Genomic DNA, 15227 nt, shown 5'->3' with positions numbered 1-15227 from the left:
CTCTGTGACTCACAAATCTTCGTATGGCATTAATACAGGAGTCAGTATTCAGAGAATAGGCTATCTCCAAATGTACAGCTCTACTAGCCATGCAGGTAAAAATTACCCCATACCTCTTGACCATAGCGCGGCCTCTCTTGACCTCAATGGGCCCGAAGTAGTCCACTCCTACGTTGGTAAAAGGAGGCAAGTCTGGACTAATTCTTTCCTTCGGCATGTCGCCCATTTTCTGTTCACTTGGCTGTCCTCGGTGCCGTCGACAGACCACACAGTCCGATATTATCTTTCGACAGGCAGAGTTTGCATTTGTGATCCAGTATTTCCGTCGCAAGGTTGAGAGCATATAATTTCTACCGGCATGTCCAAGCTGTTTATGAATATTTCTCAAAATGAGGCTGGACACGTGCGCACCCTCTTAGGAACAGCGTGAACTCCTGCAGTGCCTCTACATCCTCTGCTTTAACAACAGGCCAGCGAAAGGCTTTTTCCATGTAGGCTGTTGCTATCCTGTGCTCATTACCAAAGTGTTCTTTCAAAAGACCTTTTGCTCTTTGATATCCTTGTTGTGGTGGCATGTGTAAGCAGCTTCGCACCAGCTCTCTGGGCTTCCCCCTGGTGTACTGCTCCAGAAAATACAAACAGTCTTGATAACTGCATGTTACCTCTTCAACACAATGTTCAAATGTCCTAACAAAGGAAATGAAGTGCAATGGATCACCATCAAATATGGTTATATCTCTTTTTGGTAAAGTAGATAACATTTGCTGTTGAATGAGCAATGTGGTGAGTTCAGACCAACTCACCAACTGTAAGATTCTGATCAAACTGGCCAGTATCACGTCTTCGTCTGTTTGGCTCTCCATCCAATTCCTCTGCGTTGTGTACTTTTAATGGTCCTGACGTCTCCGCCTTTGCATGATTCCACAAATGGCATCCTGGTCCACTGTATTCTGCACTGCAGCGTTCTGTGTAGACTGTCGTTCCTGTGCAGCTACTGACCTACGAGGTGCAGCAGTCGAGGCTGTGAAAGCGTTTTGAGACTGATGCTTTAGAGTAGTGGTGAGAGACGTCCCAGTGTTTGGTTGCCACTGTGGCATGAGAGTAGTATCTTTTGCTTGTGGAATTCCATGATGTTGTACTTTCTCCTGAAAGTGTGTGTGCATATTCACCTTTGGTCGCACATCATATGTGGAAAAGATAGGTGGCGCTCTTGAGCCTTGATCCGAAATCAGGGTGTTCTCCTTCGGCACAAATGCAGTTGCCTGTAGGTTGAATTGAGGTCTCAGCTCTTTCATAGATTTGCTCAGGTAGGAATTCATTCCATCTGAAGGGGCCTTTCCTCCAACGGCACTGCCTTCCAGCACAGAAAGTCTTGCAGTAACAACAGCCATTTGTGTATCAAGCTCCAGTTGCTCCTTAACTTTTCTGAGTTTCTCTTGTTCCTGTCTGAGTTTCTCCTCTTGTGCCTCTATTTCATGTTTCCTTTGCAGAGCAGCGGTTTGCTCGATTAAAGCCGCTTTCTCTGCCATGGCATTTAAACGTGCAGATGCAGTACTAGAACATGATGCTCTACTGGCATTGCTTCTTGACCTTTTACTAGACACATTAGACGCACTGTCTCCAGCTTTAATTTCCTCATGCAAATCAGATTTCATTTTTTCCAATTCAGCATTATCATCATTGACCTGAAAAATCCCATTTTCGCTCAACCATGTTGATACTTCATTTACAAATGTATCATTTGTTTCCTTTTTTGCATAAAACCATTCGTCCTGCTTTCTCTGCGTATCCTCAGTTGTAGGATACTCGGTCATCAATGTATTATGTGCCTCAGAGGCAACTTGACATAGAGCTTTGAACTGTTTTAGATTTTGGTGCACAAGATTTACATTGTCATTGGAAACTAGAAGAGTGATGATTTCCCTTTTCAATTTCCTTGCTTGTGTACAATATGCATTTCTGTCAGTTTGGAGCCTTTCGATCAAAATTGATAATCCCTTTACAGAAGGCTTTCTTATTCTTGGCTCACAAACATTTTGCCCTTGGCTGGGCTCCACAATATCATGACGTAAACTCATTTTTGATAATACGTACTGTTCCTTTAAGAGACTGGAGTCTCTCTCGTGAAAAAAAGTCAATACAATAACAACAAAACTGTCAATGCTGCTGCTCCATTAGCAAGCAGCCCAGTGCGATACACTAACCAGTCCTCCTTTGGTGTGCTATCTCGGGATGATGATCTTTATCCAGAAGCAGCATTCCAAGCCAGGTTCCAAAATCCTCCATTTGTCCAAGTAAGATCAGGTTTTTACTTGTGTAGCGGCTATCTTGATGTTCTGATAGACGCTCGGTTGGGTGCGGGGATTCCTCGTCTTTGACGCGCGATTAGAAAAAACACAATGTCGAGTCCGTGTCACCTGCCGTTGGGTGAAGTTCCCATTTAATTGAAGTATTCAACTTAATACATGTGATGAGCCAAAACAATAATGTCTGCATAATGCTGTTGATAATACTGAAAACGAGCGAGGCTACGTGCGTGTGTTCATGCGGTAAAAACCGTGAGATCTCTCCGTCACCCATACCTAGATACCTTGATTGACATAGCATACACCTGTGCCTTTATTCAAAACCTATGCGCTCTGTGCTGCCACCCAGTGCTCCGTGCTGCCACCCAGTGATGAACTTAACAAACTACAAACTAAGCACAAAAACCATCAAATAGCTCCTACAGTAACGTTAATCAATGTATATGCCCCTCCGGATAGTGAGAGATATCTGTTTGAAACCATTTTTGATATCATAGCAATGGAAATGGAAGGGATTTTTTTTTTGTTGATCTTTTCCCCCCTCCTTTTTCCTCCGATTTTCTCCCATCCCAATGTTAGTCGTTATGCCAATTCCCAATCCCCTTCCTGGTCGCTGCGCACTTACCCCCCACAGTCGGTCTGGGAGAGTGGAGGCTATCACGCGCTTCCTCCGACACACGTCCAGCCAATCAACCGCTTCTTTTCACCTGGCAGCGCGGACTCTCACTGAGAGGGTGTAACGTGTGGAAGGATCACACTACCCCCCTTAGATCCTATCCGCGCTGAGCAGGCGCGCTGAGCAGGCGCCCCGACCGAACTGTAGGAGTCGCTGTTTACAACGACCCGGACCCACCCCGCCAGCTTTCCCACCCTCTAATACTGCCAATTGTATTAGTGTGAACGGCCAGCCAAGCTGGTGACACACCGGGAGCTGGATTCGAACAGGTAAATCCAGCATCTCCGGCGTTGGTGACGAACGCAATCTCCGCTACGGAAATGGAAGGGATTCTAATATTTATGGGTGATTTTAATGTGATACTGAACTATGACATGGACACCACAAGTACAAAGAAATGGAGGACACACATCAGCAAATATATGAATATACAAATGACAGAAATGGGAATTACGGATGTGTGGAGAGAAATGCACACATTAGACAGGGAATACACACACTACTCGCACCCACACACAACGTATTCAAGGATAGACTATTTTCTCATGACAATGGGGGACAGATACAGGGTGAAGGACTGCAGGATAGGGGTAGCAGACATATCAGACCATAGTGCGACATATCTGACAGTAGATCTCAAAAGTAGACGGAGAAGCACAGTCTGGAGGCTGAACGTAGGACTATCAAATAACAAGGGTTTAGTAAATGAAATAAAAGGGGACATACAAGGAGGAAGATGACAACATTTTATGGGATGCACTGAAGGTAGTCATACGAGGCAAATTGATAGCGAAGACAGCACTACTTAAGAAAGCCAGAATGGAGATGTATCAAAATCTAATAGGAAAACTGAAAGAACTAGAGAAGAAACACCAAAACTCAAAGGACCAGGAGACACTTCAAGGATGTGAAGGGAAGAATAGACGGGGAACTACTGACAGAAATAGAAAAGAATGCAAGATATATGAAACAGACATACTATGAGGGAGGACCGAAAGCGACTAGACTTTTGGCTAGAAGGATTAGGACACAACAAAAACGAAACACGATACATCATCATCATCATCAAACCTTTATTTGAATAGGCAGGTTAATTAAGAACAAGTTCTTATTTTCAATAACGGCCTATTTGGGGGTAAAAAGCCCCCTAGGGGAAAGGGGGTGGGGGATAAAATCAAATAAATAAAAATAAAACACAAAGGAACATTATTAAAAAGGCAGGACATACATACAGAGCAACAACTGAACTGAACAACAACTGGCGGACAACAGAACAATAGTGGCAGCATGGTGTTAGCACATGGAGAAACATCTACATGAGTGCTCTAGGGAGTTTGTTAAAGTTTCCTTAAACAATCGAATTGAAATAAACGTTTCCATATTTAAGGTTTTTTGTAGTGTGTTCCAGCTATCAGCTGCTGCGTACTGAAAGGAGGAACGGCCTTGTGAGGAGTTGGCATGGGGGGCGTTTACCAGGATATGTGTGGCTGACCGGGTGTGGTAATTTGGGAGTGGACGAGGGTGGACTAGGCGAGTAAGGTAAGGGGGATTACGGCCTAGAAGTGTTTTATATACAAAGGCCAGCCAGTGGATGTTGCGTCTAATCTCCAGGGAGGGCCAGTTTACTAGGGAGTATAGCTCGCAGTGGTGGGTCCTGTAGGGGGCATTGGTAGCGAAGCAAATGGCGGAGTGATATAGGATATCTAAGCGCTCTAGATCACCTTTACGGGCCAAGCGGTAGATTACATCGCTAAAATCAAATAGCGGCAGGACAGTCATCTGGACCAGGGTGAGTTTAGCAGATCTAGTGAAGGAGGAACTGTTCCTATACAGAAAGCTAAGCCTTGCTTTGACTTTGGCCTGCAGTTTAGTTAGGTGTTCAGAGAAGGAGAGTTTGGTGTCGATCCACACTCCCAGGTATTTATAAGAGGTGACCAGTTCAAGCTTTTTGCCATCGGCGGCTACAATGGTGCCAGTCTGGGAGGTACCCTTGTGGCCGAACCACATAACTTTGGTCTTGCTGGTGTTTAGGACCAGGCAAAGGGCGGAGAAACCAGCTTGGATTTTTAGAAAGCTCTCCTGGAGAGTTTTCAGGACAGCATCCGGGGAGGGACCAGAGGTGTACAGGACTGTGTCATCAGCATAGAGGTGAATTAGGGATACAAATACTAACAAGATATTGAGAGAGCCAGCTGAAATAGAGAAGACATTTGAAGAATATTATAAGGCACTATACACACAACCGATAGCAGCAGAAGAAGAGGAAATAGAATTTGTTTTACAAGAGCTAGATTTGCCATCGATAGGGAAAGAACAGAACAAAATATTAAATGCAGAAATCACAGAACAAGAAGTAGAGGATGCAATTAGAGTAGAGCAAAGAATAGCAAATCTCAGGGTAGTGACGGATTCCCATCAGAATTCTAGAAGACATTTAGACAGGAACTGACTCTCATATTAGAAGCAGCATTTAGACACACGATGAAAGAGGGCATAATGCCACCCTCATGGAAAGAAGCCATAATTACCACAATACCAAAAGAAGGAAAGGATAAAGAGCTATGTAGCAGTTTCAGACCTGTGTCCATACTTAACGTGGATTACAAGATGTATACATCGATAATATCCAAAAGATTCGAGACGTTTATGCCAGACATCATAGACAAAGATCAGACCGGATTCATTAAAGGAAGACAGACGCAAGATAATATAAGGAAGACATTGCAGATAGTAGAGGAGATACAGAAGGAAGGAGGTAGTGCAGTACTGGTTAGTCTAGATGCAGAAAAGGCGTTCGACAGTGTGGGCTGGGTATTTCTATACAAGGTACTAGAGAAGTTTGGATTAGACAAAGACGCTATGAGAACAATTAAAGCACTATATCAGGAACCGACAGCAAGAATTAAGGTAAATGGCAGCCTAACGGACCGAATCAAACTAGAGAGGGCTACCAGACAGGGTTGTTGTCTTTCGCCGACACTCTTCGAGGTATTTATCGAACCACTGGCGCAATTAATTAGACAGACTAAGGACATCAAAGGGGTAGAGATAAAGGGAACAGAACATAAACTAGGTTTATTCGCAGACAACGTGATAGTATATATGAGACAGCCAGACACAAGCTTCCCGGTACTGATGGATCTACTGAAAGAATATGGGCACTATTCAGGATATAAGATTAACGTGACAAAGACACAGACATTAACATGGAACTATACTCCAACAACAGAAATTAGGGAAAAATACGGAATTAGATGGGACATGGACAAGATTAAATACTTAGGGGTGAACATCACAAGAGGAGTGGGGAAACTGTTTGATGCAAACTATATACAGATTAATCAGAACATCAAGAGAGACTTAGAAAGATGGACAGTAATGCCCATAGACTTCAACTCAAGGATAGAAATCATCAAGATGAACATACTACCAAGGTTATTATACCTATATCAGTCTTTTACCCATACCAATACCACAAAACCAATTCAGGGAATGGGACAGACTGATATTGAGATTAATTTGGGCAGGGAAAAGGCCAAGGATCAGATATGTTACTCTACAACTACCAAAGGAGAAGGGGGGAATGGCAGTACCCAGTCTGAAAGACTATTACTACGCAGCACAGCTCAGAGCAGTGACATGCTGGTGCAATGTAAATTATGAACCCAGATGGAAAGACATTGAAAAGAAAGGGGAGGGATACAACGTACATGCACTAATAGGGGATAGGGAACTATTTAAGAGACAAGAACAATTGCTAGATCCAATCACCAAATTCACTTTAAATATATGGAACACAGTAGTAAAAACACACAAGTTAGAAAAAGAATCCAAGGTCTTGAGATGGGTAACACACGACAATAGATTCAAGCCGGAGATGGGAGACCATGGATTCAAAAGATGGGAAAGGGGTGGGGGGGGGACAGCGATATGTACAATGATAGAAAAGGGAGAAATGCAGACCCTACAAAAACTGAAAGAAAGATTTGGACTAGAGAATAAAGACCACTTTAGATATCTACAGATTAGAGACTATTACAACAAAGAAATAAGAGGAGACAAAGACGAAGAACAGAATAGAATAATTAGGATAATAGTAAGGGCATATGAAGGGAAGAAAGGGAGGGTCATATCAGCAATGTACCAAGCAATAATGGATAGTAAGGGGGATACATCCAAATACATAAAAGAAAGATGGAACTAGAGATCGAGATTACAGAGGAGGAATGGTACAACATATGCAAAGTACAGCACTCAACAACTGGTTCAAGGGTATGGAGGGAATTTGGATGGGAAAACATAATTAGATTCTTTATCACCAGAGATAAAAGGCAAATAGGCACCAGCACAGAAATCCTGTTGGATAATGTGTGGAAAAGAGGGGGCGAACCACACACACATATTCTGGGAATGTCAGAAAATAAGAAATTATTGGGAAGGAATAGGAGAGACAATAAACGAAATAATAGGATACGAAATACCCCAGACAGGCTTAGTGCTGTATCTAGGGAATCTGACACAGAAAGATATACAGGGGGAAGACAAATATCTGATAAAGATACTACTAGTGGCAACCAGGAAAGCAATAACCAGACTGTGGTACAAGGAAGATCCACCGACTAAGGACCAATGGGTAGGAATAGTAGAGGAGATACAAGAAATGGAGAGAATAACACATATGCTGAGGCTACAGGAGGAGAAATTCAAATCAAGATGGGAAAAATGGGAAGACTATAGGACAATTAGGAACGACACCACAGAAGAAGGACGGGAACTAAGAGAAGAAACTGAAATGTAAATATTCAGTGTCCCCTGGCGCGGCTCACGTGGCGCCTGTCTGCTCCCGGCTGCCCTTGGGGGGGAAGGACGACGGGATGGGTTAATCGCAGATACGCATTGTATGCATGGTTCGCATGTGTGCCAAATGATGACCTCGGAGCAGGTCCTAAATTATTATTATTATTATAAATACTCAATGTAAATATAAGGAAGGTCAATGAACCCATGTCATATTCTATTTTGCTTTTCTTTTTTGTTCGTTTTGTTTTATGTCCAATGTCTTGTTGTTTATGTACACCTGTCGACAAATGAATGTTCAAAAATGTTAAGAAATAAAAATAAAAATGTAAGACAAAAAAAAATAACATGCATTATGGGCTCTAATTATTTAAATGTGCTGATGTTGTTGCTAAAGTTCTCCCCTTTGTGTCGACAGGCTGTGATGCTGTGTATTTGTCTTCATGCAGATCTAGACCAGTGTTGTAGTACTTGAGTCCGAGTCCTGGACTGATTTTCAGGACTCGTGACTCGACTTGGACTTGAGCACTGATGACTCAGACTTGGACTTGGACTCGAGCATTGACTGCATTCGGACTCGGAAGGTGCAGACGAGGACTCGGACTTGTTAATTGAAAAATACAGTTATTTTTTTGTAATAGGCCCTAATCATTTGGCATAAGATATTGATGGCTAGTGCATTTGTTTGGCTATTGTGTCACAAAGTAAAGGAACTCCCTTTGAAATGGTGACCGCTGTGTCATTTATGTTTAATGTAGACCTTTTTTTATTTGTAGGCTATGTCAGCTCTTTGACTGCCTGAGTGGAGTGGACTCAACCTTGATGACTCGGACTAGGGTAATGGGGACTCGACTCGGACTCGACTCAGGATCTTCTTTGGTGACTCGGACTTGGACTCGGACTCAAACCCTGGGGACTCGAGACTCGACTTGGATTCGAGATTTAGTGACTCGACTACAACACTGGTCTAGACAGAGCTCTCTTCTTGTGTGTGCGGGGATGATTTATCCTGTGCAACACTGGTGCACAGCCACCCCTGCTCCCATGTGTAATCAGCCAGACCAGGGCAGGTGTGGCTGCTTAAAACAGCCATCCTCACACCACATATTGTTTCACTTTAGTGACTATATTGCTCCAGTTATTACAGTAATTTAGTTTATTTTGTAATTATTGTAACATTTGCTACTGTCACGTTTTAAACTTGGATACGTGAAAGTTGTAATAAGATATTTAAAGATAAAAGAGATGAAACACTTTTGACGGTATTTATTATAAAAAAGTGAACAAGCAAAGTATTATAAAAAGTGAATAAGCAAAGTATTATAAAAAGTGAATATAGCAAGGTACAATTGAAATCTACTTGCTACAACTGGCCGGTCGTGTATAAAAGAAAATGCAGTCAAGTCATTGTCCCGTCAGTCCAGTCCGTCCGTCCAGTCAGTGTCCAGCAGTCTTGTTTGTGGAGTCCAGTCAGTGCAGCAGTGTCCAGCAGAAGTCAAAGCAGAGAAGTCCTCCCTCCTCCCTTATCCTAGTGTTTTATTAGTCCCCCAATAGTCCAGTGTGTATGTGGTCTTCGTTCTGAGTCTTGTGTATTTGCCAAGCTGTATGTCTGCCGTGGATGAGTGCGTGGTACGCACATTTCCGTGCACATATGTGCGCGTGTGTGTCTCTGTGTCTCTATCGATAACGATCTGTGATTAATTGAGACTTTGGTATGTTGACCAGTACCCGACCGGGGTCTTATAATCCCTTGGGAGGTTGTATATTAGTGACTTGTGGCATTTTGTGACAATGAGTTGAATTATTTGATCTGGCTAATCTGGTGAGATCTCTCACCAAAGGACTTAAGTGGATGCAAATGGATGGATCTGGTCTGGAACTCTTGCCAGATGTAGCAGTGTCGTGGAGTCAATCTGTGTGTGTGTGTGCGTGTGTGTGTGTGTCAGCGTGTGTGTGTGTGTGTGTTTTAAGAGAGCGAGAGTGAGGGGTGTGTGTGCTGTGCTGTGTAGAGGAATGTAGGCCTATTTATGTGTCTCCTGGAGTGTTATGGAGTATTGCTACGTGGCCTATGTGCTGTGTCTTAATTTAGTAATTATTTAACACTACTAATTACTGTGCAATGTTGTATAATTTCTGGACTGTAATAGCAAGTGCTACCATAAAGGTTTACCAAAACATTTTCTTTCCTCTCATATCATACAGGTGCAGAATTTTGAGCGTCTACTGCGGGCTATCTACGCCCCACAGAATACTTACTGTGTCCATGTGGACATAAAGGCAGAGGCCTCGGTGCACGCCGCCGTCAAGGGCATCACTTCCTGTTTTCCCAACGTCTTCATGGTCAGCCAGCCGGTGTCTGTGGTCTACGCCACCTGGTCACGTGTCCAGGCTGACCTCAACTGTATGGCCGACCTTTACAACATCAGTTCCACCTGGAAGTACTTTATCAACCTGTGTGGGCAGGACTTCCCTCTGAAGACCAACCTGGAGATGGTCAGGAGTCTGCGGATGCTGAGAGGAGGGAACAGCATTGAGTCAGAGAGGATGCCTGATAATAAGAAGTGGAGAGTGGAGAGGGTTCACCAGATAGTGGACGGAGACATCAAGGTTGGTTGGCCTGTGTTTTCTGTTCGTTTTTTTTCAAAAGATTTACTGTTTGTTGTGTGCGTTTGTTCTTGACCAAATCTACCACAATTAAATCGATAATTGCATCTTAAAAAAGTATAATAAAAAAAATAAAAATAAATTATAAATACATGGGCGGCTTGGTAGCATAGATCAGGAAGGGAATTGGAAACTACTAAATTGGGGGATGGGAGAAAAAAGAGAGGCCCAAAAAAATGATAATAATAATAAAAAGAATACATACATAATAACATAATTAAATGTAGAAATATATCTAAATGAGTAAATCAGGTATAATAATATCATGTATCATCATGTAAGTACCATCCATGATACTTGATAGACTTGACACTAACTTGAGGGAAGTAAGGTTTTCCAGCTCTATTTCTTTATCAGTTCTGACTCTGGCATTGAAACATGGTCGCGAAAGATAATGCAGGCTATGGTTAAAAAAATATACACACAAATATGAATTAATATTTTCATTCCTGTCAGACTATGGGCCAGGCCAAGAGGCCACCTCCTTTCAACCTGCCCATCATGTCGGGGAACGCCTACATGGTGGCCAGCCGCGGCTACGCGCGCAGCGTGTTGCAGGACCGGCGGGTCCAGATGCTGATCCAGTGGGCCAATGACACCTACAGTCCTGACGAGTTCTTCTGGGCCTCCATCCAGCGCATCCCCGGCATTCCCGGCTCCACGTGGCCCAACGTCAAGTACGACATGACGGACATCAACGCCATCGCTCGGCTGGTGAAGTGGATGTGGCACGAGGGACACGAGGGCGCCCCGGACGCGGTGTATCCGGTGTGTCATGGACGTCACGTCAGGGCCATCTGTGTGTACGGCGCCGGGGACCTGCAGTGGCTGATGGAACAGCACCATCTCTTCGCCAATAAGTTTGACACCGACATGGATCCCATTGCTGTGCGCTGCCTGGAGAAGCACCTCAGACACAAGGCGCTGGCAGAGTTACTTTAGCCGCATCTTTTTTTATTTGTTAAGATATTTTTTAGGGCATTTTTAAGTGCTTTTATTGACAGGACAGAGAGAAATTGGGAGAGAGAGATGGGGAGGACATGCAACACATGTCCTGGGCCGGTTTCTAACCCAGGACGTTGCGATTACGCTGCAAGCGTAGTTACGTGCTGCTCCCAGTGGTGATTTTACCACTGGGGCACCAGGGGCACGTGCCCCCCCTGAAATCTCAGGTGCCCCTGAGGTGCCACCCCAGATTATTATTATTATTATACTTTTTTTTTTTTATAAAAAATATAACCCTAACTAATCTTACTGTCATCATGCATTTGTCCTAATATACTAACCTACACTGTAGCACTCAAAACTTTGATGAACATTGTTACTCAGCTGATAGAGTTGTGCCCTTCCTGATGACTTGTCGCTTTGGATAAAAGCGTCAGCTAAATGACTAAATGTTAGGGATGCTCGATATTGGCTTTTTTACCGATACCAATATACCGATATTGTCCAACTCTTAATTTCCGATACCGATATGCAGGGTTTCCCCCCCCCCCCCCCAAAAACGGAATAATTTCAGGTAATTAACATTACATATCTCTTGTCGTGGAATTAAGGGATGCAGCTGAGTGCATTTCACCCGTGGTAACTCATATCATTAATCTCTCCATAGAACAGGGCAAGGTACCTTCTGATTTTAAAAGTGCTAGAGTCATCCCCCTCCATAAGAAGGGAAAAACATCTGAAAAGGGTAACTACAGACCAATTTCAGTTTTAGGTGTTCTATCCAAGGTCATGGAAAAGATTATTCATGAGCAGATTAATGCATTTTTAACAGGTCACAATATTTTATTCGAACTTCAGTCAGGTTTTAGACAATCCCACTCTACGGAAACATGCCTCCTCTATTTAACGGGCCGCATCAGAAAAGAGGTTGACACAGGCCACTTTTGTGGAATGGTCTTGCTCGACCTCCAAAAGGCCTTTGATACGGTCGACCATGGCATCCTGCTAATGAAATTAAAGGCCATAGGCCTTTGAATGGGTAAACTCCTACCTTTCGGGAAGGACCCAAATGGTCGATATAAATGGTACCTTTTCCTCCCCCAAGAATGTTAGCTGTGGGGTGCCTCAAGGGAGTGTGCTAGGGCCACTATTTTTTTTTATTATATATTAATGACATGAAATCTGCCTGTATGTCTGACCTGTTTTTATACGCCGATGATTCTGCCATTCTTGTGTCTCACAAAGACCTAGGAGAGGTAGAGAAGACCTTAAGTAAGGAGCTTCAGAGTGTGGGAACATGGCTGGCCGACAATAAGCTGTCTCTCCACCTGGGTAAAACTGAGGCCATACTTTTTGAATCCAAAGTAAAGCTGCAAAGGTCCCCAGGGCTGAAGATCCAGGCAGGAGAGTCGGTCATTGCTGGTAATGATTCTGTAATATATTTAGGATGCACCTTGGACGAATGTCTCACAGGGGAGGCTATGGCCTTGAAAGCCCTGGCTAGGATAAGCCAAAGGACCAAATTCCTAGCACGTAAGTCGGATATGTTGGATAGAAAAACACTTAGGATGTTGTCAGGTGCCCTGATACAGAGTCATTTTGACTACGCTGCCTCCTTCTGGTACAGTAGTGCACCCCAGAAAATAAAAAATACATTTCAGACTGCCCAAAACAAATTGATTAGAGTAGTGTTAAAGCTTCCTACCCGCACTCACCTGGATGTAGCCATATTTAATCAACTTAACTGGCTCCCAGTGGAAAAACGGGTTATTCAAATCAAGTTGGGCCTTACACATAAAATAATGTATAATAGGGTCCCGGTCCCCTTATATCTCTCAAATTATTTTATGTGCTTTAGGGACACCCACTCCTATGCAACGAGGGGCAGTTTAACTGATATCAAACTGTGCATTTTCAGTACCTCTATGGGGGAAAATACCTTTCGGTACTCTGCAGCCTATGAGTGGAACAAACTGCCAGTGGCCATAAAAATGATTGTCTCAGAAAGAATTTTTAAAAAAGATATGAAGAAATGGCTTAGGCAGGCGGCTAGGTGGTGCAGTGGGCAAGGCGCTCACCACCAATGCAGGAGACGCTGGGTTCGAGCCCAGCTCTCCGCATTGCTATCAGCTTGGCTGGTCGTTCATACTAATACAATTGGCAGTATTAGGGGGTGGGAAGCTGATGGGTGGGGATCGGACGTTGTGGACAGCGACTCCTACAGGTCGGTTGGTGCGCCTGCGCAGCAGAATCAGGAAGCGACGGGGGCGGCGTGCCCTCCCACGCAGACCCCCGACGCTGAGAGATCGCGCTGTGCAGATGAAAAGATGTGACGGCTGCTTTCTCGAGTACCGGAGGGGACACGTGATGTAAGGCTTCGTCCACATTGCAGCCGGCTTGTGGGAGGCATGGCCTAACAGCGTTCGAGACAGGGGAGGGTAGAATTGGACGTTACGAAATTGGGATGGGAGAAAAATATAAAAATGGGAGAAAAAGTTGATAAAAAAAAAAAAATGGCTTAGGCACGTAGGATGATGATATATGGGGGTGTACTGTAGACTTTGTGTTTTGTTTGTATTATTGCATTTATTTATTTTTTGTGACCAACTTTTTATTTTGTCTTTTTTTAAAACAAGTTCAGAGGAAGGACATTCACATCAGCATTTCATATTAATTCACACAGTGGCATACAAAGTGTCTTTTCAGTATATATTGTCCGTCAGTATATTCATATACTGTGTAGCCTGCCTGTTGCAGTTGTGACAGTATTTTCCTCCGTTCTGGCGGTCCTGTGGCTGCGAGACAGCCCAGGTCGCTTCTTAACCCCACTCCCAGCCCCCCGGGTTTGCATAGACATTTTAGGAGAGGGGGAAACCTTGATGCATACATGTATAGGATACTCTTAATTAGAAAAGAAATCATAATTATGTTTGTTAGATAACCAAGTAATAGGGAAAAATACAATACAATTTAGAAACAACCACAACAAATTATAGCAGTAAACAGAAAAGGAAAAGATAAATGGAAAAGATAAATGGAAACAACAGCAACATGATTTTTGTTCATTCTCTGGTGTCAAGGTACAAGTGTTCAACCTAGTGGAGTACTGATTTTACCTTCTGGGCCGCGGTAAGTAATATTTGGATTGATTCTGTCCTTGCTCCCTGTGCTCTAGCACTGGATGCCTCTAATCTCAATACTTCGTAGAAGGACAGTTTCCAATGGTAAATATTGAGACTATGGGGTGGTTTCCATCTCATTACGAGCATTTTCTTTGCTGCCGTTAAACCGGCCAGAAACACTCTTTTTTTGTGAGGTGTTAATTTTAGAGATGAATCATCATTTAATAATAAAATGTGTGGCAAACAAGGTATGTTTATCTCTGTTATATTAGTGAGAAATAATGCAACCTTGGCCCAAAAAGCGAGTACTCCTGGACATTCCCACATCATATGTATGTATGTTCCTATAACTTTTTGCGGACATAAAGCACATAGAGGACTTTGTAATATTTTTATTTGACAGAGTTTCCTGGGTGACAGATAAAATCTTTGTATCATTTTGTAATGAGTTAATTGGTTATTATAATTACGAGAGGTTAGTGGAATATTATCCCATACATTCTGCCAATTTATGCAGGCATTGTAATTCTTTAAGTCTATGTTCCAGACAGTGGTATTACCTGTAGTTCTGTTTAGTTTTCCTTGTATTTTATTATATAACCCAGAAACAAAACCATTTTTAACATTTATGCCATTCACTATATTCATTAAAGGGTGACCTGGTAAAGGCTGATTCCATGGGACACCATAAGTGCGCATTGCAGTGCGTAACTGTAA

At 43.1% G+C, this 15227-nt stretch overlaps 1 protein-coding gene across 1 annotated transcript in view; it reads left to right on the top strand.

Annotated features, from left to right (window-relative positions):
• The window catches only part of LOC311223991 (beta-1,3-galactosyl-O-glycosyl-glycoprotein beta-1,6-N-acetylglucosaminyltransferase-like), a 70433-nt gene extending 56889 nt beyond the window's left edge, over nt 1-13544 (top strand). Inside the window, exons 4-5 of the mRNA XM_084308779.1 lie at nt 9982-10386; nt 10900-13544. Of these exons, the coding sequence (XP_084164905.1) occupies nt 9982-10386; nt 10900-11385 (891 nt within the window). The 3' untranslated portion in view covers nt 11386-13544. The remainder of the gene's footprint in view (nt 1-9981; nt 10387-10899) is intronic.
• The last annotated feature ends 1683 nt before the right edge of the window (nt 13545-15227 follow it).

Source organism: Notolepis coatsorum (genome assembly GCF_963971535.1).
Source record: "Notolepis coatsorum genome assembly, chromosome: 2".
NCBI lineage: Eukaryota > Metazoa > Chordata > Actinopteri > Aulopiformes > Paralepididae > Notolepis > Notolepis coatsorum.
This window is presented reverse-complemented; position numbering and strand designations above follow the sequence as displayed.